Source organism: Pezoporus wallicus, unplaced genomic scaffold, assembly GCF_028554395.1.
Source record: "Pezoporus wallicus isolate ANWC-B61680 ecotype Strahan unplaced genomic scaffold, APGP_CSIRO_Pwel_v1 contig_448, whole genome shotgun sequence".
Classification (NCBI taxonomy): domain Eukaryota; kingdom Metazoa; phylum Chordata; class Aves; order Psittaciformes; family Psittacidae; genus Pezoporus; species Pezoporus wallicus.
In genome coordinates, this window is record NW_026636279.1 from 989,206 (window position 1) to 1,000,911 (window position 11,706).

Here is an 11,706-nt window from a genome sequence, read left to right on the forward strand (position 1 = left end):
GAGCTCTAATGTGGGTGAACTGGATAAGCCCCTGCTCTTCCCCAAGATCATCTCAAGGGTGCTTCATTCCCCCGACTCCAGCCCTGGCCCTGCCAAGGTGCCACTCTGAGGAAGTTAATGATTATCCCTGACACCTCCAGTCCCCGCTCCTGCCCTGGCTGGAGGGAATGCAGAAGGCTGGGAAGCAGGATGCTGCTGCTGGTGTTCCTGGCTCTGCTGGGCTCCGCTGGCTGCCCCAGGACTGAGCCCCTCAGCACATCCAGCCAGGACCCGCTATTCCATGGGGCAGATCGCTATGACTTTGCCATCATCATTGCCGCCGGCACCATGGAATGCTTCTGGCAGTTTGCACACCAGAATGGGAACTTCTTCTTCAACTACGAGGTAAGTTTTGGAGGTGCATCCCAGGAAGGTGTGCAGCTGCTGATGAGGTCAGTGAATGGCTATGCTGGCTTAGTCCAGTGCTGCAGCTCCACAGGCAGTGCTAGCCACTGCCTCCTCCGAGGGCACTGCAGGTCCTGCAGTGGGAGTTCCATCACCATGGGCCTAGAACCAGGCTTATGTGCAGAAGGGCAACTGAGGCTGAACTCCAAATCCACCAGCCCCAGGACGGAGGGGGTTTGCCTTGCATGGGGAAGATCCTGAGTTGAGACAGGAGTGGTTTCAGTCGCTTGGGTATTCCACCTCAGGGACTGTACTTTTTTTAGGCAATTTCTGTCATGAATCACATTTCTTTTTTTTTAAATACCTGTTTTAAAGGAGTAGTGAGAGCTCTGGATGTGGTGACTGAGCATGCAGAGAGCTGCAGGGTGTCCTGGCATTGGGGGAGCTCTGCCATTTGCTGGGCTGGCTGAAGGCTGCTGCACGGCCCTTGTCTCTCTGAGCTGCAGCTGGGAGGCACGACAAAGGTCTCAGGCACAGCCCTATGTACTTGTCCTCGTGCTCTGTTCCCTTCCCGAAGGGAAAACGACAGCCTTTTATCACCTGTTTACACTAGGCTGGTTGAAGGAGAGCAAGAGCATGGCCATGCCCAGCAGTGACAGCTTCCCCCTGGCTCTGACCTCAGCAAAGCAGCCCCACAAAAGAATGGCACAGCCCTGGGGCTCAGCACAACTCCATCTCCCACCACTGCAGCCGTGCCAGGAGCACCCCATCCAGGCAGCAGGGAGATGGAATAGGTACAGGGGGGAGGAGACACGGGGTGTGTTCAGGACCCTGCAGCACCATGAGCGGGCACTGGGAGCCTTGCTGTTTATCATCCAGAGCTGTGGGGTTTGGGGTTCTTTTACATGTCACTGGAGGCTGTTCCTGGCCCCAGCTCACAGCAATGGAGGGGGCAGCTCCCCATGGACCCCAAAACAACCCTCAGTAGAGGCTGGACCACACTGGGCCCCTGCCCTGCACAGGAGGGCTCCTATGGGCTCCTGTCTGTTCCCTGAGCTCAGAATCAGGCTCATGAATGCCGCTTGGGTGTTTTCTGCCTCCAGGTCCAGCGTGCAACAGGGATCGGCAACAGCAGGAACATCCTGGTCACAGCGAGCGACCCCAGTGGCTTCCAGCTTGGTGCTTCCCAGCATGTGCGGGGACAAATCAACTTCCTCACCAAGGAGAAAGGTCCTCGCTGCCCTGGTCCTTCCCAGGCAGCCAGCATTTCCCAGGGGCGTTATGAGTCTGATCACATCTCCCTCCTCAGGGGAGGATGAGGGTCAAGCACTGGGGATGGGTTTGCCTGGCAGTGGCTCTTCTGCTCAGGGAACAACAATCCCCATTTCTCTCCACAGGTTTCTACCAGCTGTGCCTGAACAACCAGCAAAACCACTTGGGCTTCATGCAGGTGTATCTCAACTTTGGTGTCTACTACAATGCCTTCGACACAGACAACAAGCAGCCAGAAGAGCGGAAAGAGCTGAATGACACCCTGGAGGCAATTGGGGTGAGTGTGAAGGTGACCACAGTGCTCCAATGCCGCGGGGATGGGCAGGTTCTCCCGAGGGAACCAAGAAGGGCGCTTGCTGTTGGCTGAGCTGCAGCTTTAAGTTAATGCTGAGCACAGGGAGAGCTCCAAGAGCAGCTCTTCCAGCCCCAGGCTCTGCTGCAGCCCAGCTGCTCAGCACCCACCTCTCCTGCAGGTCAGCACCCAGAAACTGCAGCTCCACATCTTCCACATGTGGCGGTTCTACAACTTTGCCCGGATGCGGAAAACATCCGATTCCTTCCTCCTGGAGTCCAACTACAACTACGTCAACTGGTGGTCGATGGCTCAGAGCTGTGCCATTGTCCTCTCCGGGGTGCTGCAGCTCTACTTCCTCAAGCGCCTCTTCAATGTGCAAGCCCCCAGCAGGCAGAAGTGCTAGTAATGTCCAACAGTGTGGGAAGGACCAGTGCCTTCAGCGCTTGGTGACAGCGCTAACAGCTAATTCTGACCCTTCACAGAGAGGGAGGAAAGGCCGGATCCTGTTTTGAGGAAGGGGAGCTCCCCTGCCCCTCCCTTGGCTGAAATCACCCCAACAGAAGAAAAGCACAACACTGGACTTTGTGTGCTAGGTCAGTTTATTACCTCCCTACCCATCATTATGGTGTCCTATAATGTCTTTTCTACCAGGCACTTAATAAAGAACCCCTGGCACCCAATCTGGGGCGTGATAGCAGCCTTCTGTCCACCCTCTGCAAGCCTGCACAAAGCAAGTCCTGCCTTGCAGGCAGCTGCCTGCCCTCTCCTTCTCTCTCCTCAGCTCAGTGGTCAGCCTGTTCACCCAGCCCTAGGCTGTGTGCCTCTCCCAGTCTCTTCTACAGAACTACATGTGCAGTTTCTCCCCTCTGCCTCACCCCAGTGCATCATGCTGCCTAAGGAAGGCAGAGGTATGTACCACAGACAAAGGCTGATCGCCTCTGAGACATTGCCCTAAACAACAGGCACTTTAGAAAAAGGAACAGGCTTTATTTGAGAGCAGGGGCAGGTGCCTGCGGAGCAGCTCCTCACTTAGGTAGCAGCTCCCCCAGAGTATGCAGCTGTGTGCTGGTGGCTCCCAGCCCTATCACACCAGAGCATACCCCAGAAGCAGAGTGGGCTCCCTGTGACACTGCTGCACTGACACTGTCCTGCACTGGCCAGGAACACTTGAGTCTTTGGAGCGCCAGAGTCCTCTTACATGAGGGTGTCCTCGTTCCGCACGTACTCCCCAACATCAGCCTGGTGGAACACCACGATGGCCATGGGATCCACCTTCCGGCACTCCTGCGTGGACTTGGCAGCCACCCCAAAGCCCTGAATGAACAGGAGATAAGAGTTTACCCCCCAACCCTGTACTCCCGCCCTGGGAAGCACGGGGTCCGCACCAGCCACTCACCAGTGGGACGTCAGCCATGGAGTACACCACCACTCCCTGGTACTGAGCTGTGTTCTCTGTGATGCGGCCCAGGCCCGACTTCAGGACGTGGTTGCCGTAAAGAAAAGACTGCTCCGAGCCCGGCTTCACCCACACCTTGAACTGCAAGAGAGACACAGCACGATGAAGGGCTGGGGGATGTCGGGGGCCGGGGGCTGCCGAGGGCCGGTTCCCACCTTGGCGTAGGGCGCGAGGAAGTCCAGAGCCGTGACACTGAGCCGGAACTTCTGCGTCTTGGTGAACTTCCCGAAGCAGGTGCCCAGCGCCGTCAGGCTCTCCCGGGGGATGCTCGCCGCCACCTTCAGCAGCTTCTCGCTGCGGGGATCGGGAACAGAGCTGGAGCAGCTCCGGGGTAGCACCCGCTGCCCGGCGCCCCGCTGCCGGCCCTCGCCTCACCTCACGTAGTAGACGCGGTCGCGGTGCAGGCGGAAGCAGTAGGTGCCATCGGGCCGGTCCACCAGCAGCTGGATGTTCTCACCGATGCTGCGGGGACACACGCCGTGAGGCCCACCCGGTCCCCCCGCCACCCCCTCCCGCCTCCCACCCCCCCGGTGCCCCCGGCCCCTCACTATCGCCCCAGCTTCTCGAACACCGTCCGCGTCTCCGCCTCCGTCAGCGGCCGCATCGCCCCACGCCGCACACGCGGGACCCCACCGGAGCCACCGGAACGGGAAATGAGCGTCGGAACAGGAAGTGCCGGGCCGGAAGTGGCGCGGCGCCCCGTTGGAGCGGCGCGATGGCGGCGGCGGCGGAGGAGGCGCGGCTGCTGGCCTGGCTGCGCGGCCCCGCGGCGCCCGGTGGGCCCGAGCTCGCGGCTTACGTGTCCGAGCTGGCGGCGCTGGGGCTGGCGGAGCTGGGCCGGGAGCCGGCGCGGCTGGCGGCGGAGCGGGCGCGGGTCGGGGCGGAGACCCGCCGCTTGGCCTTCGAGCACTACCGCGCCTTCATCCGTTCCGCCGAGTGCACCGGCCGCGCCGGACACGGCTTCGGCGGCATCGAGAGCCGCCTCGGGAGCCTGCTGGAGCGCCTGCCCGCGCTGCAGGACGCCTGCCGGTGCGGGAACGGGCACCGGGGGGGAGCCCGCCGGGGACTCGGGGACACCGGGGGTGGCGGGGAGCGGAGCGGTGAGGGCACGGGGGGAGATGGAGGGAGGCTGGGACAGGGTCTGACGGAGCACAGGCAGCCATGGGGCAGTGGAGGGCTGGGCTGGGGAGTGAGAGGGAGGTGGTGCTGAGCTGGGAAGGATGGGACTGAGGGGAAATAATGGAGGGTGTGAGGGTCCCGGGGTTTACCTGCTGCAGGGGAGAGCCTCGTGCTGATCCCACCCTGATCCCGCAGGAATTTCATGCGTGATGCCGAGGAGATCGCCTGCAGCCGGCGCATGAACAGCCTGACGCTGAACCGGCACACGGAGATTCTGGAGATCCTGGAGATACCGCAGCTCATGGACACCTGCGTCCGCAACGGCTACTACGAGGAGGCGCTGGAGCTCGCTGCCTACGTGCGACGGCTGGAGAGGAAGCACAGCACCATTCCTGTGATCCAGGTAGGATCTGCTCTGCCCCTGCCTTGTGCCACCCTGCACCCAGCTCCTGTGGCTGAGGTCTCTGTCCCACCCCAGGGCATTGTGGAGGAAGTGCGCCAGTGCACCCAGCTGATGCTGAACCAGCTCATCCAGCAGCTCCGCACCAACATCCAGCTTCCAGCCTGTCTGCGGGTCATAGGCTACCTGCGCCGCATGGATGTCTTCACGGAGGCTGAGCTGCGCATCAAGTTCTTGCAGGCACGGGATGCGTGGCTGCGTTCCATCCAGGCCTCCATCCCCGACGACGACCCCTACTTCCACATCACCAAGACCATCGAAGCCTGTCGCGTCCACCTTTTCGACATCATCACCCAGTATCGCGCCATCTTCTCCGATGAGGAGCCGCTCCTGCCCGCCGAGGGTCAGGCCCTCAACGAGGGGGCCATCTTCCACAGCTGGGTGCTGCAGAAGGTGTCCGAGTTCCTGCGGACGCTGGAGCGCGACCTGCGGCGTGGGGTGGGCGGCCGCCTGGACTCACTGCTAGGGCAGTGCATGTATTTCGGCCTCTCCTTCAGCCGGGTAGGGGCCGATTTCCGCGGGCAGCTGGCCCCCCTCTTCCAGCATGTGGCCACCAGCGCTTTCAGGAAGGCGGTGGAAGAGGCAGTGGAGAAGTTCCAGGAAGAGATGAATTCCTACACTCTCATCTCTACGCCAGCAGTGTTGGGCGGCAGCGCGGGGGTCCCGGTGCCCATGGCCCAGCCAGGGACGCTGCAGCCTCCCATGGTGCTGCTGGACTTCCCACCCCTCGCTTGCTTCCTCAACAGCCTCCTCGTCGCTTTCAATGACCTGAGGCTCTGCTGCCCCATCGCCCTGGCACAGGATGTCACCACCTGCCTGGAGGATGCGCTTGGTCAGGTGAGGTGCCAGGGGATAGAGCTGTGCCTTGTCCCAGGAGGACATGGGGGCAGGCTTGTCCTGCTCTGAGTACTGGAAGGATGGAATCATAGACTCATTTAGGTTAGAAAAAACTTTTTAAGATCAACAAGGCCAAGTGTTAGCTTGGTAACCGCCAAACCACCGCTAAACATGTCCCTAAGTGCCGTGTATCCGTGTCCTGGTGACTCCACAACTTCCTTGGGCAGCCTGTTCCAGTGCTTGACAACCCTTTTGGGAAAGAGATTGTTCCTAATCTCCAGTCCAAACCTCACCTGACACAGCTTGAGGCTGTTTCCTCTTGTCCCATCACTTGTTACTTGGGAGAAGAGACCGACTCCACCTCACTACATCTTTCTGTCAGGCAACTGTAGGGAGCAATGAGGTCCTCCCTGAGCCTTTTTTCCAGACTGACCCCCCCCAGGTCCCTCAGCCATTCCCCATCACACTTGTGCACCAGGCCCTGCACCAGCTCTGGTGCCCTTTTCTGGTCCTGCTCCACACCTCAATGTTGCTCTTGTAGTGAGGGGCCCAGAACTGAGCACAGGATTTGAGGTGAAGCTTCACTGGTCCCCAGTGTAGGGGAACAGTCACTTCACTGGCTCTGCTGCCACAGTGTTGCTGATACAGGCCAGGATGCTCTTGTCCACTTCCACGCAAGCTGGCTCACGTTCAACTGCTGTTGACCAACACCCCCAGGTTATTTCTGTGGGCGGCTTTCCAGTCACTTTTCCCCGCAGCTGGAGCATTGCATGGGGTGGTTGTGGGCCAAATGCCGGACCTGGCACTGAGCCCTATTGAACTTCGTACAATTGGGTGGGAAAGGAGCGTCCATTTTACGTGCAGGGTTGTCTGTGGGGAGTATTAACAGCTCTGCTTTCCACCCCAGGTGACTAAAACCATCCTGGCCTTCCACCGTGCGGAGGAGGCAGCTTTCAGCGGGCGGGAGCAGGAGCTCTTTGCCCAGTTCTGCACGGCTTTCCTGGATGACCTGCTGCCCTACCTGAACCGTTGCCTGCAGGTCCTCTTCCCGCCAGCACAGATCGCACAAGCACTGGGTGAGATCCCGGGGGGTTGTGTCTAGTGGGGAGCCTCATTGCCCCCTAGTTCTGCTGGTCCCGGCTCTGTGGGGCTTCCCTTTGCCCACAGGCTCCCACCAGCCCCCCTTTCCCTCTCTGGCAGGCGTCCCCCCAACCCAGCTGCAGCGCTTCGGCCACCTGGGCCGCATCAACGTGGTCGCTCTGAGGGACTCGCTGGCTTCCCTGCTGCCGGCTCCACCAGATGAGGAGGAGCCTCTGCGCCCGAAGGAAGAAGAGGAGGCCGAGTCCCTGCCCACACCCCTGCCTGCACACGGGCAGGAGGGGTCCCCCGAAGGGGCTCCGCTGCCGACAGCGACCGCGGAGTAGCGGGGCTGGGGCTGGGGCTGGGCCGCGTCACCCCGTCACACCCTTCGGTCCTCCCCGCCGGCAGGGGTCGCCGTCTCCGCCCGTCGTGCCCGGCGGGGTTTGCGCATGGCGGCGGCGCTGGCAGCGGGGCGGCGCGGGGCGGCGCGGGCGGTGTTGGGGCCCGGTGCGGGGCGCGGGTGCGGGGACGCCGCGGGCTGGGCCCAGCGGGAGCGCTCGTACTGGCGGGCGCTGCGGCGGAGGGTGCTGGGCCCGCCCGCGCCGCCCTTCGCCGCCCCCTGCCAGGTGGGAGCCCCGGTGCTGCGCGCGGCCGCCGCCGCCGTGGCCCCGGAGCTGCTGGGCGGCGCCGAGCTGCGGGAGCTGGCGGCGGCGCTGGCGGCCGGGCTGCGGCGCGGGCCGTGCCTGGGGCTGAGCGCCCCGCAGCTCGGTGTGCCGCTGCGGGTGTTCGCTGCCGAGCTGCCCCCCGCCCTCTGCCAGCGGTACCCGGCGGCGCTGCGCAGCGCGCACTGCATCGAGCCCTTCCCGCTCCGCCTCTTCGTTAACCCGGTGCTTCGCGTCGTGGACGCGCGGCTCGTCACCGGCCGCGAGGGCTGCGCCAGCATCCGCGGCTTCTCTGCCTACGTCCCGCGCCATTGGGCCGTCAGTGTGTCGGGTACGCACCCCACAGCCCTGCCTGCACCCCCGGCGTCCGCCCAGCGCCGTGGTTGCTCCCTGACCGCTGCTCTCTGGTAGCAGGGGTGGACGAGCGCGGGGAGCCGGTGAGCTGGGAGGCAAAGGGCTGGGCCGCCCGTGTTGTCCAGCATGAGATGGACCACCTGGATGGCATCCTCTACATCGACCGCATGGACACACGCACCTTCGCCAATATCAGCTGGATGGAGCTGATGGACTGACGCCTTCGGGCCTCATCCCACTGGAGAAGAGCTGCAGCGGGGCCCCGCACCGGACACTGGCCAGAGGGGCATCACGGCACTGCATGGGCTCCTACTCACCATTACTACAGCCAAAATACACACTGTGAAGCCTCAGCCTGGCTCCTGGCCCTTCCTGCTCCTGGGTTGGGGGTGAGACAGGGGTTCAGCCCTCATTGTTCTGACTCCTGTAGTCATCCTATGAGTCTAGGAACCAGCACCACTCCAGCACCACTGCCAGGGCTGTACTGGAAGAGGGAACCCCTTTTCCAAGGCTTGTTTGTGGTCTGGGGTGAAGCTGGGGATGGGACGTGCAGTTTGGGTGAGAGGGGGGGGAGGCAAGCTGGCAGGAGCCCTTGTGGCTCTTCCCTTGGCTGGGGGCTGCTCTCAGAGGGGGCAGAGCACTACACTCTGCCTGGGAACAGGCAGCAGCTCCCAGCGGCTCCTGCCTGCACATAGCAGTTGCACAGTCAGTGTGTTACTGGGTGGAATTGAGGGGCCAAGCTGACCCCTGCCAGTGCAGTCAGATCCTCATGGAAGGGACCAGGCACCACCTGAAGCTTTTGGATTGTTTTTATTTTCATATAAACAAGACAGAACCCAAAGCAGCATTAATTTAAAAAATAAAAAAGAGCAGGAAGAAGAGTGGGGTGCAGCCAGGGGGGGCAATCAGCTCCCAGGTCGTGCCCAGATACCCTCCATCCCCCCCACCCCGGGCCATCCATCCGGGCCCCACCAGGTGCTGCAGTGCAATTGGGTGAGCGGTGAGCAGAAGATGAACCTGTTTGGCACAGGCAGCAGGGAAAGGGCCACCCCAGCCCCACGCCCTACCCACCCCTCAGCCTTCCTGTCCGAAGTCCTCTGTGAATTTCTTCACCTTCAGCAGATCGTCAGTATTCACGGTGGGGCGGGTGGTGGCCAGTGAGCGCAGCATGTCCGACTGCAACACAGGCAGCTGCGAGCTGGCACAGGGTAGGGACCCCCCCCTCAAGCAATGCAGGCAGCTCTGCCCACCCAGCGGGCTGTCATGGGCCCCAGTGTCCCAAGGGGTTCCTGCAAGCAGAAGGGCCCCCTAACACTCCCCAGCCCTGCCCAACCCTTGGCCTGGGGACAGAGATACTGGAGGAGGAACAGGGATGTGGCAGGGCACTGCTGGCCTGCACCAGCCTCCATGCACCGGGATGGGTGCCTGGCACTGCGGCAGTGACCACACTCACCATACAGACCATTGGCTCCATTAGCTTGTCACTGGGCACCTCCATCCAGGTCATCTCAGTGGCTCCCGGGTCGCCAGGCGAGCACGGCATCAGGAGGTCATCCACAAAGGTGCCAGGGCTGGTGCGGGAGGGACCACGGACCTGCAGCAGAGCGGCAGGGTGGGATGGTGGCCACAGCACCAGCACCAGTTATGGGGCTCCCCCACCACCCCAGGACAGGCCCCCCAAGCCAGGAGCTGTCCCCACTCACCTTCTTGAAGTGTGTGGCCGACTGCACCTTGCGTACAGGCTGCATCAGGGCATCCCGCACGATAATGCTGATGTCAGCCCCTGAGTAGCCATCAGTCTTGTGGGCCAGCTCCTGGATATTGGCCTCGGTCAGGCTGTGCGGGGTGTTGCCAAGGTGCAGCTTGAACATCTGGGCCCGTGCTGCCTCCTCGGGCAGCGGGATGTAGATGCGCTTCTCAAACCTATGAGCAGTGCAGGCAGGGGGTGAGCCCCATGCTGCCAGACCCTGCCAGGACTGTGGGTCTGGAGCTAGGAGGCTGCCGGGTCCTGCTCACCTTCTCCTGATGGCAGAGTCCAGCACCCAGGGGATGTTGGTGGCACCCAGCACCAGGATCCCATCGCTGCTGTTCCCTACACCTGCACAGGAATGCAGTACAGATGGCTCAGTGTGATCCCCAAGGAAAGACATGCGTGATACAGGCATCTGGCAGTTTTCCTGTGCCTGCCTGTCCATCCCGCTCCCTCCTTTCCCTGTTTTCTCCCCACACACACCCTGCATCTGCACCAGGAATTCTGTCTTGATGCGCCGGGCCGCCTCACTCTCATTCTCATTGCGCGAGCCGCACAGTGAGTCCACCTCATCAATGAAGATGATGGAGGGCTTGTGCTGCCTTGCCAGCTCAAAGAGATTCTTCACCAGCCTGGGAACAAAGAAAGCAAGGGATGGGGTTCCCCACCAGGAACCCTGCACAGCACCAAAGACACCCAGCGCCTGTGACAGCCGCAGGTCAGGAGCCCCAAACTCCTCCAGCCCACCCTGCGAAGCCCGTGCTGACAACAAGGCAAGCACCATGCTGGGAGGACCACCATCCCCTGTGGAGCTCTGTGAGTGCCCACGCTCTCCCATGGGACCCACTGTCTGCATTAACAGGGCCCCAGACAAGCTCTGGTGGGGAGGCCGGGAGCCAGCCCGCAGCAGCCACACCTCCTTGCTGCCAGCTTACTTCTCACTCTCTCCCAGCCACTTTGACATCAGGTCAGAGGACGAAACGGAGAAGAAGGTGGAGTTGTTGGCCTCAGTGGCCACGGCCTTGGCCAAGTAGGACTTGCCAGTGCCAGGGGGGCCGAAGAGCAGGATCCCTCGCCAGGGTGTGCGCTTCCCTGCGACAGAGGCCAGTGTCACAGCTCCCCTGTCCCTGCGCAGGCCAGATCCGTGTGGGCTCACAGGGACACACGTTCCTGTGCTTGGGGTCACATCCCAGCACACGCTTGCCCCACCTGCTGCCCCATGGCACCTCCTCCATGGGCAAGCAGCAGCCGTGGCGCTGCCGTGCCTCTCACCAGTAAACAAGTGTGGGAATTTGATGGGCAGGATCACAGCCTCCTTCAGGGCTTCCTTGGCTCCCTCCAAGCCAGCCACATCACTCCACCGCACGTTAGGCTTATCCATCATGATGGCACCTGTGAGAAGGCAGCTCTGCCCATGCAGCCCCACAGAGACAGGCCAGTACGCTCCCAGCATCTACCAAAAGCCGGGACAGCCGGAGCCCTCATCCCTCCCTAGCACTCTGCTCCACCAAACCCTTCCACTCACACCAACCCCACCATCCCTTGGCACAGAGGCTGGTTCCGGGGTTACCAGACCCCCAGCAACACACCCCTGGTCCCCAGTCCCACAGCCTGCCTCCCTCCCCACAGCCACCCCTTGCAGTGGCCCTTCAGGAACCCCTCTGCTGACCCTGCAGCCACCACCAGGACCGTACCCACTGTGCCCAGCACAGCCCCTCACCCATCAGCTGCTCCTGCAGCATTTTCTTCTCCGGGTTCTCGCCCTCGCTGTCACTGTCACTCCTGGGGAGAGGGTACATGGGGTCAGGAGCGGGACTGGCCCCAGTGTGGTCGGTCGGGGGGGGGGGCCCAGCACCTCCACACACCCCTTGGTGTCATTCTGGGCCTCCTTGACCGGCTTCTTGCCGTGCTTGTCCTTGCTCCGCAGGTAGTCCTTCAGCTTCTCCGCCCGGTCCAGGTACTGCACGCACTTGGCTCGGATGCTCTCCTTCGCCTTGTCGCTGTGAGCCTCATCTGGAGAGACCCACAGCCGTCACC

At 62.2% G+C, this 11,706-nt stretch overlaps 5 protein-coding genes across 5 annotated transcripts; 3 read left to right on the forward strand and 2 right to left on the reverse strand.

Moving 5' to 3' along the window:
* On the forward strand, positions 1 to 2,397 carry TMED6 (transmembrane p24 trafficking protein 6). The gene is made up of 4 exons (XM_057399897.1): positions 1 to 384; positions 1,488 to 1,614; positions 1,782 to 1,933; positions 2,130 to 2,397. Exons 1-4 carry the CDS (start codon positions 118 to 120, stop codon positions 2,352 to 2,354), a joined length of 771 nt encoding a protein of 256 aa, XP_057255880.1. The 5' UTR covers positions 1 to 117; the 3' UTR covers positions 2,355 to 2,397.
* Positions 2,398 to 3,100: 703 nt separating this feature from the next.
* On the reverse strand, positions 3,101 to 4,073 carry NIP7 (nucleolar pre-rRNA processing protein NIP7). Its single transcript, XM_057399898.1, has 5 exons — positions 3,956 to 4,073; positions 3,783 to 3,869; positions 3,563 to 3,701; positions 3,348 to 3,488; positions 3,101 to 3,265 (listed from the first exon to the last, which is right to left on the reverse strand). Exons 1-5 carry the CDS (start codon positions 4,009 to 4,011, stop codon positions 3,146 to 3,148), a joined length of 543 nt encoding a protein of 180 aa, XP_057255881.1. The 5' UTR covers positions 4,012 to 4,073; the 3' UTR covers positions 3,101 to 3,145.
* A 49-nt stretch (positions 4,074 to 4,122) lies between these two features.
* On the forward strand, positions 4,123 to 7,257 carry COG8 (component of oligomeric golgi complex 8). The gene is made up of 5 exons (XM_057399921.1): positions 4,123 to 4,436; positions 4,722 to 4,929; positions 5,005 to 5,823; positions 6,731 to 6,899; positions 7,024 to 7,257. The coding sequence occupies exons 1-5, from the start codon at positions 4,123 to 4,125 to the stop codon at positions 7,245 to 7,247; spliced, it is 1,734 nt and encodes a 577-aa protein (XP_057255904.1). The 3' UTR covers positions 7,248 to 7,257.
* A 95-nt stretch (positions 7,258 to 7,352) lies between these two features.
* Positions 7,353 to 8,301, forward strand: PDF (peptide deformylase, mitochondrial). The gene is made up of 2 exons (XM_057399923.1): positions 7,353 to 7,896; positions 7,980 to 8,301. Exons 1-2 carry the CDS (start codon positions 7,353 to 7,355, stop codon positions 8,135 to 8,137), a joined length of 702 nt encoding a protein of 233 aa, XP_057255906.1. The 3' UTR covers positions 8,138 to 8,301.
* Positions 8,302 to 8,867: 566 nt separating this feature from the next.
* On the reverse strand, positions 8,868 to 11,703 carry VPS4A (vacuolar protein sorting 4 homolog A; the record flags this gene model as incomplete). The annotated part of the gene is made up of 9 exons (XM_057399924.1): positions 8,868 to 9,095; positions 9,373 to 9,513; positions 9,623 to 9,842; positions 9,936 to 10,017; positions 10,153 to 10,301; positions 10,605 to 10,761; positions 10,942 to 11,061; positions 11,390 to 11,451; positions 11,535 to 11,703. Coding segments are annotated over 9 exons (1,202 nt in total), but the record flags the coding sequence as incomplete, so codon positions are not given.
* Between the last annotated feature and the right edge of the window lie 3 nt (positions 11,704 to 11,706).

Bases quoted from the DNA above. Each gene is read 5' to 3' on its own strand.
- TMED6 (XM_057399897.1), top strand. From the start codon at position 118: ATGATTATCCCTGACACCTCCAGTCCCCGCTCCTGCCCTGGCTGGAGG. The intron at 385-1,487 runs GTAAGTTTTGGA...TTCTGCCTCCAG, and splicing joins ACTTCTTCTTCAACTACGAG to GTCCAGCGTGCAACAGGGAT. The intron at 1,934-2,129 runs GTGAGTGTGAAG...CCTCTCCTGCAG, and splicing joins ACACCCTGGAGGCAATTGGG to GTCAGCACCCAGAAACTGCA.
- NIP7 (XM_057399898.1), bottom strand. From the start codon at position 4,011: ATGCGGCCGCTGACGGAGGCGGAGACGCGGACGGTGTTCGAGAAGCTG. The intron at 3,702-3,782 runs GTGAGGCGAGGG...CGATCCCCGCAG, and splicing joins GACCGCGTCTACTACGTGAG to CGAGAAGCTGCTGAAGGTGG. The intron at 3,266-3,347 runs GTGAGTGGCTGG...CTGTTCATTCAG, and splicing joins CCATGGCTGACGTCCCACTG to GGCTTTGGGGTGGCTGCCAA.
- COG8 (XM_057399921.1), top strand. From the start codon at position 4,123: ATGGCGGCGGCGGCGGAGGAGGCGCGGCTGCTGGCCTGGCTGCGCGGC. The intron at 4,437-4,721 runs GTGCGGGAACGG...CTGATCCCGCAG, and splicing joins GCGCTGCAGGACGCCTGCCG to GAATTTCATGCGTGATGCCG. The intron at 5,824-6,730 runs GTGAGGTGCCAG...TTTCCACCCCAG, and splicing joins TGGAGGATGCGCTTGGTCAG to GTGACTAAAACCATCCTGGC.
- PDF (XM_057399923.1), top strand. From the start codon at position 7,353: ATGGCGGCGGCGCTGGCAGCGGGGCGGCGCGGGGCGGCGCGGGCGGTG. The intron at 7,897-7,979 runs GTACGCACCCCA...CTCTGGTAGCAG, and splicing joins TTGGGCCGTCAGTGTGTCGG to GGGTGGACGAGCGCGGGGAG.